Below are 19894 nucleotides of genomic sequence, written 5' to 3'. Positions count from 1 at the left end.
TAACCTATCATAAGGCCCTTGGTGAGTTTCCGTTTCCCTTATGGTGGTGGATAGTCTAGGGTAGGCATTGCCGGCATTCAGGGGCAGTCATACCACTACATCCCATGAGCACCAGCCTCATCCATCTGTGGAAAGGTATTAATGATACTGTTTTCGATGAATTTGGTTTTCAGTCTCTCGCTAATAACCCTTATCACAGCATTTGTGTCATCCACCACTACTGCATGCAGTTGAGATCTTTACTGGTTTTTCCACTCACAGCCCCAAGATCTCTGTCCTGTCCCCCACTCCCCGTTCAGACCCCATCAGTGTATATTTCAAGGGAGGATGTTATGCCCCACTGCGCATCACTTTCCTCTTGTGTCGAATCTTATTTGGCTCGTGGTCAGCCACTCGTCCACTTTGGAGAGATCCTCTTGGAGCTCTTTACCATCCTGAATAATTCAGTATCTGCAGACTTGGCTGCTGCGCTGTTTACTCGCAATCCCAGATCACTAATGAAAGAATTATATCGCATCGGTCATGATCCGGATCCCTCTGGGACCCCAATTCTCACTTCCCTCCTTTGCAAGAAGCATCCATTTATTCTTGGTCTCTGCTTCCTGTTGTTTAATTAGTCCCTAATGCATGAGAACGCTCGTCCTCTGACCCCACGGCTATTAGATTTACTTGGGAGCCTTTGGGGAGGGACTTTATTAAGAGCCTTTTGAAAGTCCAGGCCTATGATGTCTCCTGGACTGTTCTTGTCCATATATTTATTAACCTTTCAGAGAATTCTAAGAGGTTGATTAGAAAAAACAGTTGCAGAGTTTTGGAAGATCAAGAATATTGCCACATTGGTGTTCCTTAAGAATAATCCACAGGTTGGGGCCACCTGGACTCTGGCTTGCTAGTGCTTAATTTGTCTGATGCTCTTCGAATTTCACTTCTTGTCACCTCAACTTGACCCAGTTTGTCCAACACCTTCCATAAGAACAGCAACTCTGACGTGGGTAACTGTCCAACATTTTGCACAGTGAAAACCAATGGGAAGAATCTATTCCATTTCTCTGCACTCTCCCTGTCTGCCTTTAGCAATCTTTTCTCCCCTTTTTTCATCATTTCTCATGGGAAGCAACCTTCCATTCTCATAAATGCTGAACTTTATAGCACTGGGATCGCTGTTTTCAGTGGATGTAGCAACCCTTAAGTCTTACCCCGGGTTCTGAACACCAAAGGACTAGAGATATAAAATATTTGGAAATTTTGAAGCCACGGGGGGGGGGGGAGTGGTTTCCCCCCTGGTTTTTTCCTTTTAAAAATAAATGATATTTTGGGGAAATTGGAGGAGGGGTCTATTATTGGCTGTTAGTCATGGTAGCCAGATGGAGCCACTGGGGTCAGATGCAGAACTGTCAGCTGCTGGAAAGCATCCAGGGGGCAGGGGGGCTGTGGTCTGTGGGCCCCGCTTGTGGGTTTCCCTGGGGCATCTGACCGGCCACTGTTGAAAACTGGATGGGGGACGCAGATGGACCAGTCTGATCCAGTGGCGCTCATAATCCTGCCATCTCCTGTTCTCGCCCCTACAGGTGTTTGATGCGCGAGACTGCGCAAGTGTCCAGGAGATGTTCACATCTTTGTGCACTCATATCCACTATGCAACCAACCGAGGCAACCTCCGGTGAGCGGCTTCACCCTGCTGTTCAGCATTCCTTCTGCTCCACGCCACGTACCTGGGATGGGTGGGGGATTGGGGCCTTTCTGGCTGAGGCAAAGAGATCCGGGAGGAATATCCACGAAGGCTGGTGCTGCGGTGTTCAAATGCACACTTTTACACGAGTTCCTGCTCTCTCCTGCCAGGTCAGCCATCACCATCTTCCCACAGCGGACTGCGGGCCGTGGTGACTTCCGGATCTGGAACAGCCAGTTGATACGCTATGCCGGCTATCAGCAGCCAGACGGCACGGTGCTGGGTGACCCGGCCAATGTGGAGATCACGGAGGTGAGGTAGAGGAGGAGGAGGAGGCCCCCTTAAGCCACACACCCCTTTGCAGTGCCGTTGGGAGCTCTCCGGCACAGTCTTCTCCAGGAGTCTGAGGGTCTCTCTGAATGGGGAGATACCTGAAGGTTTTGGGGGTGTAGCATGGGGAGGGCAGAGTGTAGGGAGAGGAGGGACCTCAGTGGCACAGAATGCCATACAGCCCACCCTCCAAAGCAGCCGTCTTCTCCAGGGCAGCTGATCTCTGTCACCTGGGGATTAGTTGTAACTCTGGAAGCTCTCCGGGCCCCACCTGGACGCTCGGCCTGGGTAAGGCCTTTCTCCCTGGTGTGGCCTTGTGGGTCTCAGTTGCTGAATTTCATCAATACAGTCAGAAGGCTGCAAAAGCAAACCTCCCTACCCCCCCAAGATCACCCTGGGCCCCCTGCAGTCCTGTCTTCTCCCTTGCCAAGTGCAGCTGCCGACTTGTCTGTGTGGGGTGGGGATGGGGGTCTGGGAAACTGAGCCTGAAGGATCTTCCCTGGCCCCCTTTATCCCTTTTCTTCCCATCTTCAGGTAACTCTCTAGTACCCAGCTTTCCCCATCTTAGGCTGAGCTTAGGGTTGCCAAGCTCCAGGTGGTGGCTGGAGATCTTCTGCTGTTACAACTGATCTCCAGCTTATAGAGATCAGTTCACCTGGGGAAAATGGCCGCTTTGGCAATTGGACTCTATGGCATTGAAATCCCTCCCCTCCCCAAACCCCATCCTCCTCAGGCTTTGCCCCAAAAAAACCCTGCCGATGGTGAAGAGGCAACCCGAGCTGAGCTGCCGAAGCTCTGCCCCCCCCCTTGATGGCCTGTCTGCAGATTAAGGGTGGAAGGAGGGGTGAGGAGAGGGGAGAATCTCTACCAGCTGCAGGGCTCCCCCTCTGTTGGCAGAGTATGCTAAGTATGCAGAGGAAGGGTCAGCCTCCCTGATTAAAGATAAAGTGCCTCTATTGAGGGAACTACCCTTTAGGATAGGAAAGCTGGGAGACCAGGAGCCTCTAGCTGTGTCCGTCTAGCTAAGGAGGGAGAGAGAGGGCAGAATGACTTCCAGGAAGAAGGAGGAAATTGTCCCCTAAGAATATCAGTCTAAGGACAGACAAGAGGTGTGGAGAAAGGGTGGAAAGGTCTCTAACCTTACAGCCCGAACTAGCTGACCATTTGCCCCCGCCCCCCCCCCTTCTGGGTCTTCTTCTCAGTCCCTTTGCACGTGAGACATGGCAACTCTTCCCACACCCTTCCCCGCTGATCATTCCCTTTCTTCTCCCTCAGCTCTGCATTCAATATGGCTGGACCCCCGCCTTCACCCGCTTTGACATCCTCCCCCTGCTGCTGCAGGCCCCCGATGAAGACCCCGAGCTATTTCCTCTGCCCCCCGAACTGGTGCTGGAGGTCCCGATCAGCCACCCCTCGTGCGTACAAGAAGGAGGCCCCGTCGGATGGAGGGGAGGGGTCGCTTCCTAACCAGGCTTACCAGAGAGCTGGTGACCTGGCGGGTGGGCGGGCGAGCCAACCCAGCCCCTGGCCCTTTGCATTGGGGGGGGGCATTGCTGCCCCTGCCCGCTCTCTGCTAGACACCCCCCCCCCCAGTCGCAACCTGTTTCCTTACATAGAAAGTGGGAAAGGAGGTTCCTGGCCTGGGGGCCCCGCAGTCCCTGCAAACAGCAAAGGAGGGGGGCTGTTGCCTTCATCTGGCCCTCCTTTGGACTTCCCTGGGGGCATCTGGGGGCCTCTCCTCTGATCCAGCTCTGCTGGCATGGGGGCTGGCGAGCTGCGGGATTCTTCTCCTGGGTCCCACAGGGGAAGTCCAGGCACCTGCAAGCAGATGGTGGCACGGGGAAGTCAGGGGGTGGGCCAGCCAGGCTCTGTGGGGGGAGGCATTGGCCCGTTGGGTTCCTGGTGGTATGAGCAGCCCTGTCCCAGGGTGGGACTCGAAGCCAGGAGCCGGGGGCCCAACTCTCGGGAGGAGTCAGACCTGAAGCCACCTTCTGCAGCGTGGGTGGGGTCCACCCCTCCAGACTGAGCAGCGGCAGCAGCTCTCCCTGGCAGAGATCCTCCTCCCAGGGCTACCGGGCTGGGCTCTGGGTGTGTGTGTGTGTGGGGGGGCCCTTTCCCTGCCTTGAGCGCTCTTCCCCTCTGTGCCCCAGGCTGGAATGGTTCCAGGAGCTGGGGCTCCGCTGGTACGCGCTGCCTGCTGTCTCCAACATGCTGCTGGAGGTCGGGGGGCTGGAGTTCCCGGCAGCCCCCTTCAGCGGCTGGTACATGAGCAGCGAGATCGGCATGAGGAACTTCTGCGACCCCCACCGCTACAACATCTTGCAGGTACTTCTCTGCATCTGATAACCATGGGGGTTGCCGTGCTGACCCTTCCCCAGAGCTTCCTCGCCCCGCCCCTGCAGCATAGAAGAAGAGTTTGTTTTTATATGCTGACTTTCTCCACCACTTAAGGGAGACTCAAACTGCTTACAATCACCTTCCCTTCTCCTCCCCACAACAGACACCCTGTGAGGAAGGTGGGGTTGAGAGAGCTTGAAGAGCGCTGTAACTTGCCCAAGGTCACCCAGCTGGGTTTGTGTGGAGGTGTGGGGAAACCAACCCATTTCACCAGATTAGCCTCCGCCGCTCATGTGGAGGAGTGGGGAATCAAACCCGGTTCTCCAGATCAGAGTCCACCGCTCCAAACCACCACTCTTAACCACTACACCACACGTACTCAGTGCTAAGCAGAGAGCAGTTTTGAAATGTGCATCCGATTAAAACAGGTGACTCCGTGCCCATGAGCCACGGCCACAGCCACCCCTTTAGCCTGGGAGAGAGGCGGGGCCTCATTTGTGGCAGGGCTTAGCTCCGGTACCTCTTGCTGATTTCCTGGAATATAGGAAGTGGCCCTAAAGGAGAGAGAGCCTCTGGCCATGTGCAGAGTATCTCTGAATTCCCACTGTGTGAATACAACCAGATCCTAGCATGTGGGGAGTGGTCCTCCTGGGTCAGGCCTAGTTCAGTCCCCCCCTCCAAAAGCACGTGCATGATCTGACTCAAGGGAGGGGGCTGGTTTCTCTCAACCTACCCACATCTTTCCTGCTCTCCCACCCAGGGCCGGTTCTAGATTTTGGGGGCTCCATCCCGGCCAGAGCATTCCCAAGGGGCCTTCTTGCTGCCCACTCACTCATGCACCTCACTCATGCGCCCGGGCATCCTTCCCGCACTGGGTTTGCAAACCTGCCCACTGTCCATGCTCACAGCCACCTGCACTGCCTGGAGCTCTTTCCCTGATGGCGCTGGGCAGTGGGTACAGCTGGCAGCATGGGTGGCAGGGCATCCACAAGGGAGCAGGCGAGGAAAGGACATGTGGGGGGGGGTCAGGAACTGTGAGCCCTGCCAGAAGTCCTGGGCCCTGGAAGCTGCCCCATCTGAGGGCATGCTGGCACTGGTCCTGCCCCCACCCATGTACTTTAATGAGCGAACAATGGGGGGTTGTAACGCCCCCCCCGGTGTGTGTGTGGCAGGAGGTGGCTCAGCGTATGGGACTGGACACACGGATGACCTTATCCCTCTGGAAGGACAAGGCTGCTGTGGAGATCAATTTGGCTGTCCTGCATAGTTTCCAGGTGAGTGGGGGGCAGGTGGGGGTTGTCAGGAAGTGGAGGAGGGGGCTCAGCTACGGGGGCTACGGCTGGGTGGGACATGTAGAAGATCATGCCCAGCACCCCCTACAGAGGACTCTTGGGACGGTGGGCGCTGTTTTGGGGTCTGAGGCAGGGACGCCTGGCACGGGCTCTTCCAGAGCGTGGGTCAGAACGCCGGGCTCTCTTCTTGGGACAGACTCAGTGGCTCTTTGGCAGAGCCCAGCCGGACTCGGCTCTCCAGGGTGCCCTGTCCGGACACCCTTCGGAGCCCAGTGCCTTCATGGGCATCGCTCTGCGTAGGAGGGCCTTGCTCATGCCAGAGAGGCTCAGGATCTTCTCACTTGGCCCCCGGTGCTTCTCAGTGAAATGGCTGGTTGTTGCTTGGGGTGCTTCCCCCCCCCCACCTCTGCTTCCAGCTGGCCAAGGTTACCATGGTGGACCACCACGCGGCTACCGAGTCCTTCATGAAGCACCTGGAGAACGAGCAGCGGATGCGAGGGGGGTGCCCGGCCGACTGGGTCTGGCTCGTGCCCCCCATCTCTGGCAGCCTCACTCCTGTCTTCCACCAAGAGATGGTGAACTACCACCTCTCCCCCGGCTTCTGGTACCAGGTTTGTGCCCCCTGCCGCTTGAGAAGGGCCTGGCTAGCCCCCGCTGTAGGGGAGGGCAGGAGGGAGGGCTGCCGCTGGGCCACCAGAAAGTTGCTTGACTGGCACGGGGCCACAGTTACGGGGTGCGTTTTTTGGGTGAGATGCCCAGCCCTGGCTTTGCGACGTGGCCGGCGGGCTGCCGATTATCTCAAGCGATGGCTCGGAATTCTCAGAGCGAAATACGTTTTAATTCACTTTCGTTCTGTGCGTGTGCGCACACGGCATGCGGCCACATTTATGCTGGACAACTTTCAAAATAATCCTTGCATTGGTTTGAAGCAGGGTGTCTGTTGTGGGGAGGGGAAGGGAAGGCGATTGTAAATCGGTTTGAGTCTCCCTTAAGTGGTGGAGAAAGTTGGCATATAAAAACCAACTCTTCTTCTTCCTCCTCTTCTTCCTCTTCTTCTTCTTCTTCCTCTTCTCCTCCTCCTTCCTGATGTGCAAGTGACCCCCTCAACTCCAGGAGCTGAGTTTTGGGGAGCAGGGGGGATATCAGTGGGAAGATGGGAGATGCAGAGAAGTCTGACCCCATGAGCGGCATTCGCATTTCCCTAACTGAATGAAACGCAACTGTTGTTTTGTTTTATACTACATGCAAGATCAAACATATTTGTTCTATCTGAGGGGGGATTTCTGTCAAGAAACCCAACCAGCCACGTTAGGGTGTTGTAACGCCAGAAGGCTGGAAATGCCCTGCCTCGAGGCGTCTCAGGACTCCTGTCACTGTGGCTCCAAGAGCCATTCTGGCATCTGCCCAAGAGTAGAGCCGTGCTGGGGGGTGGGCATGAGGGGTTGGTGGGGAGCGGAGGTGAGGGGGTCGCCCCCTGCGGAGGCTGCCTTGGAGCTGCCAGGACCTTTGTAGGTGCTGCAGCAAGGATCCCAGGCACAATGGGGAAGCTGCCAGCCAGCCCCTGCCCGGGATTTAATGCCGCTCTTCTCTCAAGGGCATTTTGCCTTGTATCAAAGTCCTCAGCGTGGTGCCTGTGGGCACCATAGTGCCCACCGACACCTTCCCCAGTGCCCGCCAATTGTGTTTTTAGAAAATGGAGGGGGGGTGCCAGGGGGGCTTTTGCCCAGCAATGCTTCTGACTGGCTGTGCAGATTTTAAAAAATGTTGCCTGGGCAGCATCTGCTGCCGCAGCTCAAAGATCTTCCCTGTGTGGCTGAAGGTTGGCTGCAGCCGCCGCTTTCTGGCAGCCATTCGGTGGCTGTGCCCACCACACTGTGTCCCAATGCCAAAAGTGCCCCCAGGGTCAAAAAGGTTGGGGACCCCATATTAAAGAATACCGTGTCCCTGATCATGCACAGAGTGCCTTTCCTTTACTACTGAGTTACTGTTACAACAAGCTCAACCCTAGTGGTTAGGGAGAATGTTGAGCTTTCAAGGGACCCTGCTGCCAACCCCCCCACCCCCCCATGACGTCTCCGCTGTTCCCACAGCCGGATGCTTGGAGAGTCTACATCCCCAAAGGAACCACCATCACCCGAAAGAAGACCTTCAAGGAGATCGCCAAGTAGGTGTTTCCGAGGACTCGGGAAAAGGCCGTGGGCAAGGCAGTTAAGGGGGGGGGTAGGGTGCGGCTCTTAGAGGTTGTTTCCAAGCTTGGGGGGGGACCCGGCCTCTGCGCGCTCTCATTTTGTGCCACGGTCTGGGGCCTGGCACAGCGCCAGGCTCTCCTCTGCTGGTCAGAGTCCTCAGCGCCTGCTTCGTTATGCCACACGCACTCAAGCAAGCCAAATGTGTGTGGGCCCCACCCGGGGAATGAGGGCCCCCAGAGACTGCTGATGCCCCAGGAGGAGGAGCAAGGTTGCCCCTGCCCTGTCAGCAAGGGTGCGATGAAGCCACGGGGCTCGGGCTTCTGCGCCACGCAGAGGAATCGGGATGTGGATCCTTCACCAGGAGCGTATTGGCCACTGTGCCAGGGGGAAGAGGGGCCATGCTGGACAGCCTCTTGGTGGGGGTTACCAGGCCTGCGGCTGGACCGATCCAGGCCGGTTCATGCAGCCCAGCCGGTGCTCCGTTCTCTTGCGGAGAAGCTGGGCAGCTGAGTCCTTCGGCTGGCAGCTCTCCCTTGCTTTGGGACTTAGGACGAGTGCTCTAGCACCACCCGAGTGCCCCTTGCTCTGCACCGGGGGAAGGAGACAGGCCTGCCCCCCCACCCCTGAGGAGCTTGCTAGGAGGAGGAGCAGCAGAGATCCAAAGGAAGATCCAGTGTTCATCCCAGTGCCACGGCCTTAGCCCAGCAAGGGGTTGCAGCCAAAGCTTCCCTGGGAAGCTGGGGGCGGGGGGGCGGGTGGGCGGGTGTGTGATTGGAAGGAGGTGGAGGCAGGCCTGGGCTGGAGGGGCAGGGTCCTCAAAGAGCAGGCCAAGGGCAGGAGGAAAGAGCGGGATGTGTGCATGCTTCCCTCTCTCTCTCTCTCTCTCCCCCTTTCCTCCCTCTCCTGCAGTGCGGTCAAGATCACCGCTAAGCTGATGGGGCATGTGATGGCCCGCCGGGTCAAGGCCACCATCCTGTATGCCTCGGAGACGGGCAAATCCCGAGCCTACGCCCAGAGCCTGGAGCAGCTCTTCAAGTTTGCCTTTGATCCCAAGGTGGGGGCAGGGGCGGGGCCTGGGGGGTACCTGCAGCGTCCTCCTCGGAGCCAGGCCTGGCCAGCCTCTCTGGCACTGGGGCCTTTAGGGGTCCGGCATGGGCCAGTTCACTGGCCTGGCGTGCCTCGGTGGCCTGTGGGACCACCAGGGACTTGTGCTTTTCCTGTGGGATCTGCCAGGCCCAACAAAGCACACCTCCCCCACACACACACAGGTGCTGTGCATGGATGAATACGACGTGGTTTCCCTGGAGCACGAGACGCTTGTCCTGGTGGTGACCAGCACCTTCGGAAGTGGGGACCCCCCAGAGAACGGAGAGGTGATGATCTGCTGAGTGTCGGGGGGGGGGCTCCCTGTCCCCTCTCCACCTTGAGACATTTGTGACCTGGGGGTAGGGATCAGGAACCTGCACTCAGGTGGCACGGAGGGGGGGGGAGGCTAGCAGCCCCATGGGGCTATTTAAGGCCTCTTCTGCGCACAGCAGCCTGGGAATAGCAGCAGCAATCGTGGCCTCTCTGAGCAGGCCCAGCGCCCCCGCTCCCTGCCCACTAAGTGGCCACATGGAAGGGGGGGGGACTGGGGCACTGAGCGCGGGACTCCATGCCAGCATGGCCACTGGAAGGGCCCGGCCCCCTCTCAGGCCACCTGCTTGTCTTTCCTCCCAGAATTTTGCCAACGCCTTGATGGAGATGTCTTGTCCTTTCCTGGGCAGCCCCCAGCCTGAGCAGTGCAAGTGAGTGCCAACCCCCCTTGCACACCCCCCCCCCCACATGCTTTGGCTCCTCTCTTCATTTTCCCTGCCTCCTTCCTCAGCTACTGGTTCTCCGACAGCCTCAAGGCAGCCCTCGCCAGACACGGAGGAGAGGAGGAAGGGCCGGAGTTTTCTGCTGCCCAGTTAAAACCCCTTGTGCCTGCAAACAGGCAGGGGGAACCCGGCAGCTGGCTGTCCTGGGCTGACCTTGTCCCCAAGTCCAGTTGGGGGAGCTGTCGGGGGCCAAGAAGCTCAGAGCCCGGTTGCCTTGTTGGCTCGGGAGTAGGGTTGGCAGCTCCCCCCTGGCCAGTGGCGGGGTGGGGATGGGGGGAGGTTGGGTTGCCAGATGCAGGTTGGGAAACTCCCGGAGATCTGGGGGTGGGGCCTGGGGAGGACAGGGACTTCGGTGGGGCCCCCAATGCCACAGTGTCCACCCTTCAAAGCAGCCATTTTCCCCAGGGGAAACTGATCTCTGTAGCCTGGAAATCAGTTGTCATTCCAGGGGATCCCAGGTTGCCTGCCCCGGCCAGTTTGTTCCCACTGGCTTGTGGAAGGCCGTGTGTTCTTGGCCGGCCCTTGTGGGCCTGGCTGCTTCACGCCAGCTTCTCTGCCCTGGCCCTCCCTTCCCTCCCCTCCCCTCCCCTTCTGTCCTCTCCCCTCCCTGCAGCTTCTTCCTGCTCCAAGGCTCCCCAGCCAACTTGTTCTCCCCCCTTCCTTCCTTCCCTCCCTCCCTCCTGCACCTCTTCTGGTGTCAGAAGCAGGCCCGGACCACTTCTCCCTGCACAAGGGAAGCCCCTTCGGGGTCAGCATGGAAACTGACCGGTTGGTCCTTTGTTGGCAGTTGAAAGGGCATTGCCGGCAGCCGGAATGGGATGAGCCTGTGGGTGAGCCCCCCACCCCAAGGTTCGGCTGACATGGTTAGGTCTAACAAGATCATTTTCTCATATCCTGTTAAGGAATTTGCACCAATTAAATTTTGTGGGAATTATTCAATTTAGCTAAACGGCTACAGATACCTTGCAGGATCAGGGCCAGATCAAAACATACTGAGAGAGAATTTATTTCTATACTATAGTACAATAAACTGAGGGTTCTGAGCATTTGATCTTATACCATCAAGCCAAACAGAAACTTTCAGTGAGTTGAAAAGCTTTATTTAAAACAGAAATAACTCTTTTTATTAGGCAAGACGTGAATAGATAGATACTAATGCCCATCAATCCTATAAGTTACTGAAAAGCCACATGCAAGGAAAATAAGATCTGATTTCTCACACTTAATTGAATACATGAGGTGTAAAGCAAAACCAGGTTTCAGTTAGCTGTTTCAAAATGCTTTTGGAAGCCCAACGCACACAAAACACACACACGCACACACAAACGCACAGAGGGGGACGGGGAGGGAGAAATCGCACCCAGCCCCTGTTGACAGTCCTTCCGCAGAAGCCTGATTAGGCTTGTGCATTATACTTTTCATTGGGAAAATGATAGTTAACAAACAGCAATAAATCTTTCTGACTTTAACATGTGATTATCTTCTAGACAATATGATTGGCCCATTATACTACTGATGAAATAATCTTGCTGCTGTATCTTGATACGTCTTGATACTGGCTTGTTATCTACATGAGAAAGATTAAAAGGCTAAATTTACTTGCAATTCAGATAGCAATAAATCTATAATTTCTACTTCAATTACCTGCCAACAGGTAAAAGAAATCCTGTCGTTTCATCCTGGTGAGCTGGGGAAATTGCAGTGAGGTCATAAAAACGACGTATAAACATACGTGCTTAGGAAGAATACCTGTGACTTGATCAAACATCCATTACCTGGGGATAAGGTTGGCATCAGGGCTCTTGGCTGGGCTGGCTTCAGGGTTCGTGTCTCTGTTACACGGCCCATTGCTGCGCACTCCTGCCTCTTGGAGCCAGCATGGTGAAGTGGTTAAGAGCTGTGGTTTGGAGCGGTGGACTCTCATCTGGGGAACCGGGTTCGATTCCCCACTCCTCCACATGAGCGGCGGAGGCTAATCTGGGGAACTGGATTTGTTTCCCCACTCCTTGGGCTAGTCACAGCTCTGATAGAGCTCTTCAGCCCCACCTGCCCCATCACTCCCCTTCTTTCTTTCTTCCCCCAGGAGCTACAAGATGCGCTTCAACAGCGTCTCCCAGACTGACCAGCTGGTGGCTGCTTGGAGGAGGAAGCGCAAGAAGTCCAGCAACACGGACAGCGCGGGGGCCCTGGGCACCCTTCGGTACGGCTGCTAGGGAGGCGGGCAGTCTCGGGGGGCCGGGCATCCTGGGCATGGGCTGGGGGCCCGAGTGGTTGGCTCCATGGGATGAATGGGAGCCAGAATGCCTCTGGTCATGCACAGAGGACCTCTGCGCTGCAGAGGACCCAGAACAGGCCCCGGTCCAACACGGGGCAGAGGGGGGGGGGCTTAGCAATCACCGTACTGAAGGGCACGGAGCGGGACACTCGAGTCTCCTCTTTTCTTGGAAGCCAGCCACAGAGAGAGCCTCTGCCATAACCTCCCCCCCCCCCGTGGGGCCGCCTTCAAGTGACCTCTGAGAGCTGGGGCCAAGGAAAGCAGGAAGACCCCTCCCAAGATTATGTAGGCCAGGCAAGGAGTTCTTTCCTGCCCCCCTTCTCAAGTCCCCTCTGCCACAGGGGGAACTCCAGCCGTGCTCTGCCTTCTCTGGCTGCCCTGCCCTCATCAGGGGTGACCCCCTCCTTTCCTCCCTCCCCCCCAGCAATAAAGCCCAGGAGTTTATCTGGTGGCAAAAGACCCAGAAGGGAGCCCAGTCGCAGCAGGACCTCTTCTTGTGCTGGATGCCTTTAAGGCACAGGAAGTGATGGGGCCAGTGGCTGTGGGGGGGGGGGGCAGATCCAGACCTTGGGGTGGACCTTTTCTCCAGAGCAGTCCCGCCATGGGGTGGAGGGCCTGGCCTCCCTTGCAAGCACCCCCTGGGGGGTGGACGTCCTGCCTGGGAGGGTTGGGGGCTTCCAACCAGCCCTCTTTTCCTGCTAGGGGAAGCCTGGCCTTGTTGCAGAAACAAACCCAGCCTGGACCGGGCGGGGGCTGCCTCGGCTTTCAGTCCGCTCTCAGCTGCCCAGGAAGGATCCAATGCCCTTGGGGGAGGACCTGCTTGCAAGTCTGCTGGGACCTGCTTTAAAGCTCTGGAGGAGGGGGGGCCTCCCAGCAGGTCTGTACGAGAGGCCCCCCCCCACTCTCCCGGCCACAGATTTCCCCATGGGCACCCAGGAGTCCATGGGACGATTGGCTTATAGGGCTCACTGCCCCAAGACGCTAAGATGGCCTCTGGTTTGTGTGCGTTCAGTGCTTTCAAGTGAACACGCCACTGTTAACAGCCTTGCTCAGGGCCTCCTTTATAGAGTCCATCCATCTCTTCTTGGGTCTTCCTCTTTTCCTGCTGCCATTCACTTTTCCAAGCGGATTGGCAGCCAGTGCAGTGTCTTCAAAAAGGGCAAATAGCCTCGCTATGGCACCCTTTGGAGCTGGCCTGCGGCCTGCGAAGGGGGCTGGAAGTGCAGCACAGCACTGCAGGACAGTGGGGAGCCACCAGGCGAAGCAGGATGCGGCCGCAGAGAGCATCAGGAAGGCAGGAGCACAGAAAAGGGCCTCGCCCCGAGCCATTCAGCTCAGTGCCGTCTGCCTCCCCCACAGCAGCAGCAGCAGCAGCAACTCTCTGGAAAGGGGAGCGGCTGTGGCTGAGCGGAAGAGCCTCCCTTCGGAGGTCCCAGGTTCAATCCCCGGCATCTCCAGGATGAGGTGGGAGGTGACCTGAAAGACCTTGACCTGAGAGCCTGGAGCTGCTCCCAGTCTTGAGTAGACAAGACTGACCTTAATAGACCAGCAGGCTGGATCCCGTGTGCCCCCTCTGCCTTCTACGGAATCAGACCCCCCCCCCCCCCCGGTCCAGCAGAGTCAGTATTGTCTGCTCAGACAGGCAGCGGCTCTCCAGGGTCTCAGGCTGAGGCTTCTCCCATCACCTACTGCCTGATGCCTTTTACCTGGAGATGCTGGGGATTGAACCTGGGAACTCCTGCATGCCAAGCAGATGCTCGGCTGCTGAGCCACTGTGGAATTCACTGCCAGTGGAGGTTGTGTTGGCCACAAGCATAGACAGCTTTAAAATGGGATTGGGCAGATTCGGGGAGATCTATCAGTGGCTCCTAGCCATGGTGACTAAAGAGAACCTCCACGTTCAGAGGCAGTCAACCTCTGAACCCCAGCGCCAGGTGGCAACATCAGGGGAAGGCCTTGGCCTCTATGCCTTGTTGTTGGCCCTCCAGAGGAACTGGCCGGCCACTGTGTGAGGCAGGAGGCTGGATTAGATGGACCCTCCTGGGTCTGACCCAGCAGGGCTCTTCTGACGCCAGCACTGCAGGGGCCACTTGGCTCAGCTCGCCCTGGGCTGCCAGCAGCCCTCCAGGGCAGGGCCCTGCCCCGCTCTTCCTGAAGGGCCAGCCCTGCTTGCTCCCCGCCTCTGTCTCGTTCCTCCCTGCTCGTCTTCTTCTGCAGCCTCCTTAAGGGTCTTGCGGAAAGGGAAGCCGTGTCTGGCGATGCGGCTGTTTCCAGGCACGCGCCTTCCATTTGTCTTCATCAGAGGGCTTCACTCTGTAGTTAGTGAGAGAGACGGAGAGACGTTACGTCTAAATTTAGAGGCGCTGCTGGCCAGCTCAGCTGCTCTGGAGAGGAGGCCCTGCCAAGGCTGAGCAGAGGCTGCCCTGATTCTCGACAAGGTGGCAGGAAGTTGACACCACAAACACTTCTGTGGCCGCGGGCGTGGTAGGGGAGTGGGAAGGGCCAGAAGGCCTGGGCGGGCATCAGGGTCAGTACCTAGGAGGGAGGGGCACAGGGGGATTTTAATTCGGTCCAGGAGATGCTGCATTTTCAGAGGGGTTTGGTTCATTTTGTTTGTCGTATTGAGTTGTTACTTGAAAGGGCCACATTAGAAAAATCCAAGAAATGAGCTGAGGCCACATTAAGGAGAAGACCCCTTAATATTCACGGGCGAGGAAGGCAAAGCAAAGCTCCCTGTCTAGCAGTCTCGGATCCCGCTGCTGAGGGCGGTGTGCGTGGGCCTGCCCCCATTTTACTCTCACAACATCCCTGTGAGGTAGGTTAGGCTGAGAGAGAGAAAGTGAGAGACTGGCCCCAGGTCACCCAGGGGGTTTCAAGGCAGAGTGGGGGCTGGAACCCAGGTTGCCCAGCTCTGGCTCTACCCACTAGGAGTCAAACTCGCTCTCCTCCCCCAGCAGTGACCTGCAGAAGCCATTGGGTTTGGGGTGGCCCCACACTTGCCCCATGGCCGAGGGGAGGCGGAGCTTCTGCTTCCACGCCCCCCCTGCCCTTCTCTCCAGGTTCTCTGTCTTTGGACTCGGTTCCCGTGCCTACCCGCACTTCTGTGCCTTTGCCCACGCCGTGGACACCCGCCTGGAGGAGCTGGGGGGCGAGCGGATCCTGCCCATGGGCGAGGGGGACGAGCTGTGTGCCCAGGAGGAGTCGTTCCGCACCTGGGCCAAGAACGTCTTCAAGGTGGGGTATCGGGAGGGAGCGAGGGGGCGGGGGCAGGACAGTCCGTCAGCAGCCAGGACTGGTGTGTGGGGCAATGGGAGGCCCTCGTGTGGGATTACAGGGTCTTCCCTGGGCAAAAAAATAGCCCCTCCAAGGTCAAAGCTCTGGCTCAGCATCATGTTGCCTTGGAGGGGCGGGGCCCGGGCTCAGTGGTCGAGCACCTGCTTGGCATGCAGAAGGTCCCAGGTTCAAACCCGGGTAGCATCTCCCAATAAGAAAAGGATCTTGCAGGATCCTGAGACCCTGAGAGCTGCTGCCAGTCAGAGGAGGCCCTGCTGACCTTGAGGGACCCAGGGGGAGGGGGGTCTGACTCAGTAGGAGGCCGCTTCCTGTCTGTTAGGTCTGAGCCAGGAGTTATGTGGGGGGGGGGGTTTCCCTCTCCTGCGTCTGGTCCTCAGAGAGAGCTGAGATGCTCTCTACAAACAGGCGGCCCAAAGCCCTTTCAAGCCTCCCTAATAGCCCAGCCTAGCCTGAGCTCATCAGGGTTTGGGAACTAAGCAGGGTCAGCACTTGGATGGGAGACCACCAAGACCACCACCAAGGAAGACCAGAACCGATATTCCTTCGTCCAGCGTTGGCCGGACGCTCCTGGCTTCAGAGGATCCCTTTCAAAGCAGGAGAGGGTCTTGGGGGGGACTGCTGCCACCTGGTGGCCAAAGGCTCACACTGCTTGCTGAGGGGCCAGGGCAGGGAGGAGGGCACAGAAGTGGGTGGGGTGGGCCCCTTGTCCTGCCCCTGGTGCTTTGCTCCCTCCCACTAATACTGGAGCTATATGCGGGGGGGGGGGGAGGTTCCACTCCCCCCCCCCGGGAGCCTTAATGTGCAGCCAGCGCTGCCTTCCCCTCTTCAGGTGTGTTGCTCCAGAGGCATGGCAAGCCCTCCGCCCCCATCAGCCTGCCCACTTCCTTTTCCTGTAGGCTGCCTGTGACACCTTTTGTGTCGGGGACAATGCTGAGGCCGCTGCCAAGGAGGTCTTCACCACCCGCTGCAGCTGGAAGCACCACCGATACCGCTTGTCTGTCCACGAAAGCACCCCCGACCTGCTGGCAGGTGTGTGTGGTGTTCGGCGGGCCCTGTGGGTGCCGTGGGGCTGGCCGAGGCCTTGGCCTCCTCTTGCACATGGGGCCTTGAAGGTGGACTGCAAGCTGGCACCTCCGGGAGGCCTTCTCAGCCACAGCACGGCATCTTCTGGTTAGTGGGTGGTTTCCAAACGTGGGTGAAGGAGGTGAGCACCCCACCCCTTTGGTGACCTCACCTGCGCCTCGGAAGCCCCAGTTCTAAATGCAGGGGAAGGGGGCTCTAAGGGGGCTCCAGGGGGCTGTGGGGGGGGGGCTCTGTGACAAGGGAAATGCCGTCTGCATTCTGCCCTGGAGCAGGGAAACAAAGTCTGTGGATGAACCAAGGCCTAAATCAAGGGCTGCCAGTCAGAGGCACACACATCACTCCTATGCATGAAGCTGGCTGCAGGCTCATGCCCCTCTCCCCATGGATAACTCCCCGTGTTGCTCCCTCCCCCTTGGAAAAAGCAGCATTCAAGAAGTCCCTCTGAACCGGTCATCTGGATTCCCCCCCTCCAGGTTTGTCACACGTACACAAGCGCAAGGTGGCGCCCTGCCGTGTTCTCTCCGTCCAGAACCTGCAGAGCCCGGAGTCCAGGTGAGAGCTCTCGACGGAATCCTGACCCTCCCTGGAGGAACGGGAAGGGGTCTGCAGTCAGCACAGCAGGGGGGCTTTCGCCTCGCTCAGCTCTTTGGCAGGCGGGGTGGGGTGGGGGGTGTTTCTTGGCCTCAGTCTGAGCCTGCCTCTCCGGGCCAGCCCTTGAATGCCTTCTGCCACCCAGGGCAGGAGGGTCTCATCCTGCTGCCACCAAGAGGCAGGTTTTTGGTGGCTCTGGCTTCAGGCTGTTCTTTGTTTTCTCTCCCAGTCCCTCCTGACACGCCCTGGTCAGGGCACAGGGACTTGAACAGGCTTAGGGAGGAGGCGGAGATTATGGGTCTTCAGTTTGCTTGGCCTTTCTGCCAGGTGGAGCCTCCACTGAGCCTTCTCCTGAGTGCCAGTCTGGGGGTGAGGGGTGGGGTGGCACTCATGCTTTTAGGTCAGGACCAAGTTGCTGTACAGGGAAGGGAAGGGCAGGCCAGGCACCCCAATGCAGCTGCGCAGAGGCCCTGAAGAGGGAGGGAGGGAGGCAGAACCCACTGCCAGCCCAGAGCGGCTCTCCCAGGTGCCCAGCTGGAGGGTCCAGAAGACAACTGTGGCCCTTTTGCAGCGGGGATGAGGAAGAGAGATTTATCTTAAACCCTTGCTGGATAAAACCGTCACCTCCTGTTTGTGCCAAGAATATTTTTGTTTGTTTTTCACTTTGACTTGGCCCTGTTCTGGTTGCTTGGACGATTTTCCCATTTATTATTATTATCATCATCATCATCATGTAGCCTTCTCTAGGAGTAAGAGGCGTTCCGGTGCTGGCTCTGCCTCCCAGCCAGATGACTCGTCAGCCCAAAGGAAAGGAGATCCCCTCCACACACACACACCCAGCCACTGGGAGGACAAGGAGTCATGATCAGGAGGTGGCCCTTTCCCTTCTCCCTCTGTGGCTTATGGCTGAATGTGCAAATGGTGCCTGAGCCAATTCCCCGGCTCTAGAAACCAAACTGCCCCCTTCTCTGCTAAGGGTATTGTAGAAGACTGTAGACTCGGCTGCTTCCACGCAGTGACTGTGAAGGAAAGGACTTTTGCAAGCTCTTCCCGTTCCTTTGAGTTGGCCCCTAGGGGGTCAGGAAACCCAGAAGCCGCCCCAAGTCTCCACTCGGCAACGGCGTCACTCCCCCTCAGCCCCCGGGGGTGGGGGGTGCCGAAAAAGCAACCGGGGAACAGCTGCTGCTGCCACCAGCGAGCCTCCATGGCCGTTTAGAGGCGCCACCTCGTGGCCGAGCCTCCTGCTTCGCCACTACCAGCGAGCGCAGGACTGGCCTGTTGCCGCTTCGCAGTCTTGAGCGATCGCCCTCCAGGGGGTGGCCAGCTTCCCCGCTGCCCTTCCCTGTTTCCATACATAAGGTAGCAAGACAGGACAGGCATGGTGGTTTTCCAGAGGTCAGGCTTACAGCATTCAAAATGTTAAAAAGTGTAATAAATGCATAATTAAAAAAACACATTGTCTGTTCAAGCATTCAGGCTGAGCAAGGGTACAAAGAAAAGGTAAAAAACACAGCTGCCTCACTCTACCCTCAGCACTAGTCCTACTTAAATATCATTTAGGATCGGCACTGAGGGTAGAGTGAGGTCCTAAATGATATTTAAGTGAGATCCTAAATGATATTTAAGTAGGACTGGCCAGTATTACTTGAAGTTGCAGCAGTTCAAAGTCCAGCCTGACCCTTAGTTCTCATGTCTTGGGACGTTTCCCTATTGACACTTGTCACGTGGATAGGATGAAGTCCCTAGGTAAAGCCTTAGTCCTGCTTGTGCCTCCCTGGTCAGAAGCCAAAAGATAAGACAGCATCTTCTTTGTGTCCAGATAATTTATACTCTCCCTTTGGGAAAGTTCCTCCCTCCCCCCCATGTTTCATTCAGCCCTTCCTGCTTCTAGATATATATTTTTTTAACTTTCTGGCCATTTGTCTCTTAGCAGCATCTGTCCTTTGGCTTATGATCTTCTAGCAGGGTGTGAGACAGTAAACTATTGTCTTCGTTCGGCCAGAGCCATTAACTTATGTAAGCACCCAACTACCCTGCACTTGGACGTGGATGGCTCATTCTCCAACCCACCCTTCCTGCCAGCTCTGAGTTTCAACACAGGCAATCACAGTGATTGAAGTATTGGGGTGAATTCTTGGGCAGAGGGCATTTCTCCACAGTGCCTGTTCTCCATGGAGTTTTCATTTCCACTGCGAATGCAGTGGCATCCACAATAGCAATGAAGCCACCACACAGCCGTTTCCCCTGCCCTTTCGTTGCCTCTGCCCACCACGGCTGTTTACACCATTCCTGCCACCAGGTGACTTTTTCAAACTTAATTTTTTTTTGCAATTGGCATAGCGCTATAGCATGATAATGACCTACACTCATTCCTCAGAATTACCAGCTTTCCTTAAAAAAATAGCAAGAGTCTAGCCTGTATCACTGCAGAGATAGAAGGGGAAAGGCATATCTCTGTAAAAGATAAAAGCTAGAGGCTATTTTTAAAATTAAAAGCTAGGAGTTTAGAGGAACTAGATCATTGGAATGTAGCAATATGTCAATGACCATTTTTTAAAAAAAAGCTCTCCAGCGCCTCAGGGAAATGGCCACAGGGAACTGACACAAAGAAAATGGTGCTAACGTGGGTGGAACCTGCAAGAACACGCATCTTCCCATCCACGCTGCATGCAAACATACTTTGACTATGATCGTTCCAAAAAGATTATACTGAACCAGGTTTGGGGAAGATCACAGCAAACAAGGGCAAACATGGAAGGTGGATGATTGTGTGTGTGTGTGTATGAAGTGCCATCAAGTTGCTCACGGCTCAAGGCAACCCTGTGAATCAATGTCCCCCAAAACGTCCTGCCGTCAACAGCCTGCTCCTAGTGATTTGTTTCTCCCAATTGCTCTCAGTGCAGTTTTCACTTCACTTTCTAAAACTGCAGGTGGTTCTTCAAAATATTTTTCTTGGAAGGAATCTGTCATCCTTT

At 56.7% G+C, this 19894-nt stretch overlaps 2 protein-coding genes across 2 annotated transcripts in view; one reads left to right on the top strand and one right to left on the bottom strand.

Annotated features, from left to right (window-relative positions):
* The window catches only part of MRPS12 (mitochondrial ribosomal protein S12), an 84350-nt gene that overhangs the window by 5555 nt on the left and 58901 nt on the right, over positions 1 to 19894 (bottom strand). The gene's annotated exons all lie outside the window — the stretch shown is intronic.
* Positions 1 to 19894, top strand: part of NOS3 (nitric oxide synthase 3) — a 38641-nt gene that overhangs the window by 7397 nt on the left and 11350 nt on the right. Inside the window, exons 5-18 of the mRNA XM_056857777.1 lie at positions 1569 to 1660; positions 1840 to 1981; positions 3275 to 3414; positions 4150 to 4324; positions 5509 to 5610; positions 6045 to 6239; positions 7719 to 7792; positions 8727 to 8871; positions 9086 to 9190; positions 9537 to 9604; positions 11760 to 11876; positions 15011 to 15185; positions 16142 to 16274; positions 16802 to 16880. Coding sequence (XP_056713755.1) covers positions 1569 to 1660; positions 1840 to 1981; positions 3275 to 3414; positions 4150 to 4324; positions 5509 to 5610; positions 6045 to 6239; positions 7719 to 7792; positions 8727 to 8871; positions 9086 to 9190; positions 9537 to 9604; positions 11760 to 11876; positions 15011 to 15185; positions 16142 to 16274; positions 16802 to 16880 — 1742 coding nt within the window. The remainder of the gene's footprint in view (positions 1 to 1568; positions 1661 to 1839; positions 1982 to 3274; positions 3415 to 4149; positions 4325 to 5508; positions 5611 to 6044; positions 6240 to 7718; positions 7793 to 8726; positions 8872 to 9085; positions 9191 to 9536; positions 9605 to 11759; positions 11877 to 15010; positions 15186 to 16141; positions 16275 to 16801; positions 16881 to 19894) is intronic.

Source organism: Euleptes europaea, chromosome 11 (genome assembly GCF_029931775.1).
Source record: "Euleptes europaea isolate rEulEur1 chromosome 11, rEulEur1.hap1, whole genome shotgun sequence".
Taxonomy (NCBI): Eukaryota; Metazoa; Chordata; class Lepidosauria; order Squamata; family Sphaerodactylidae; genus Euleptes; species Euleptes europaea.
This window is presented reverse-complemented; position numbering and strand designations above follow the sequence as displayed.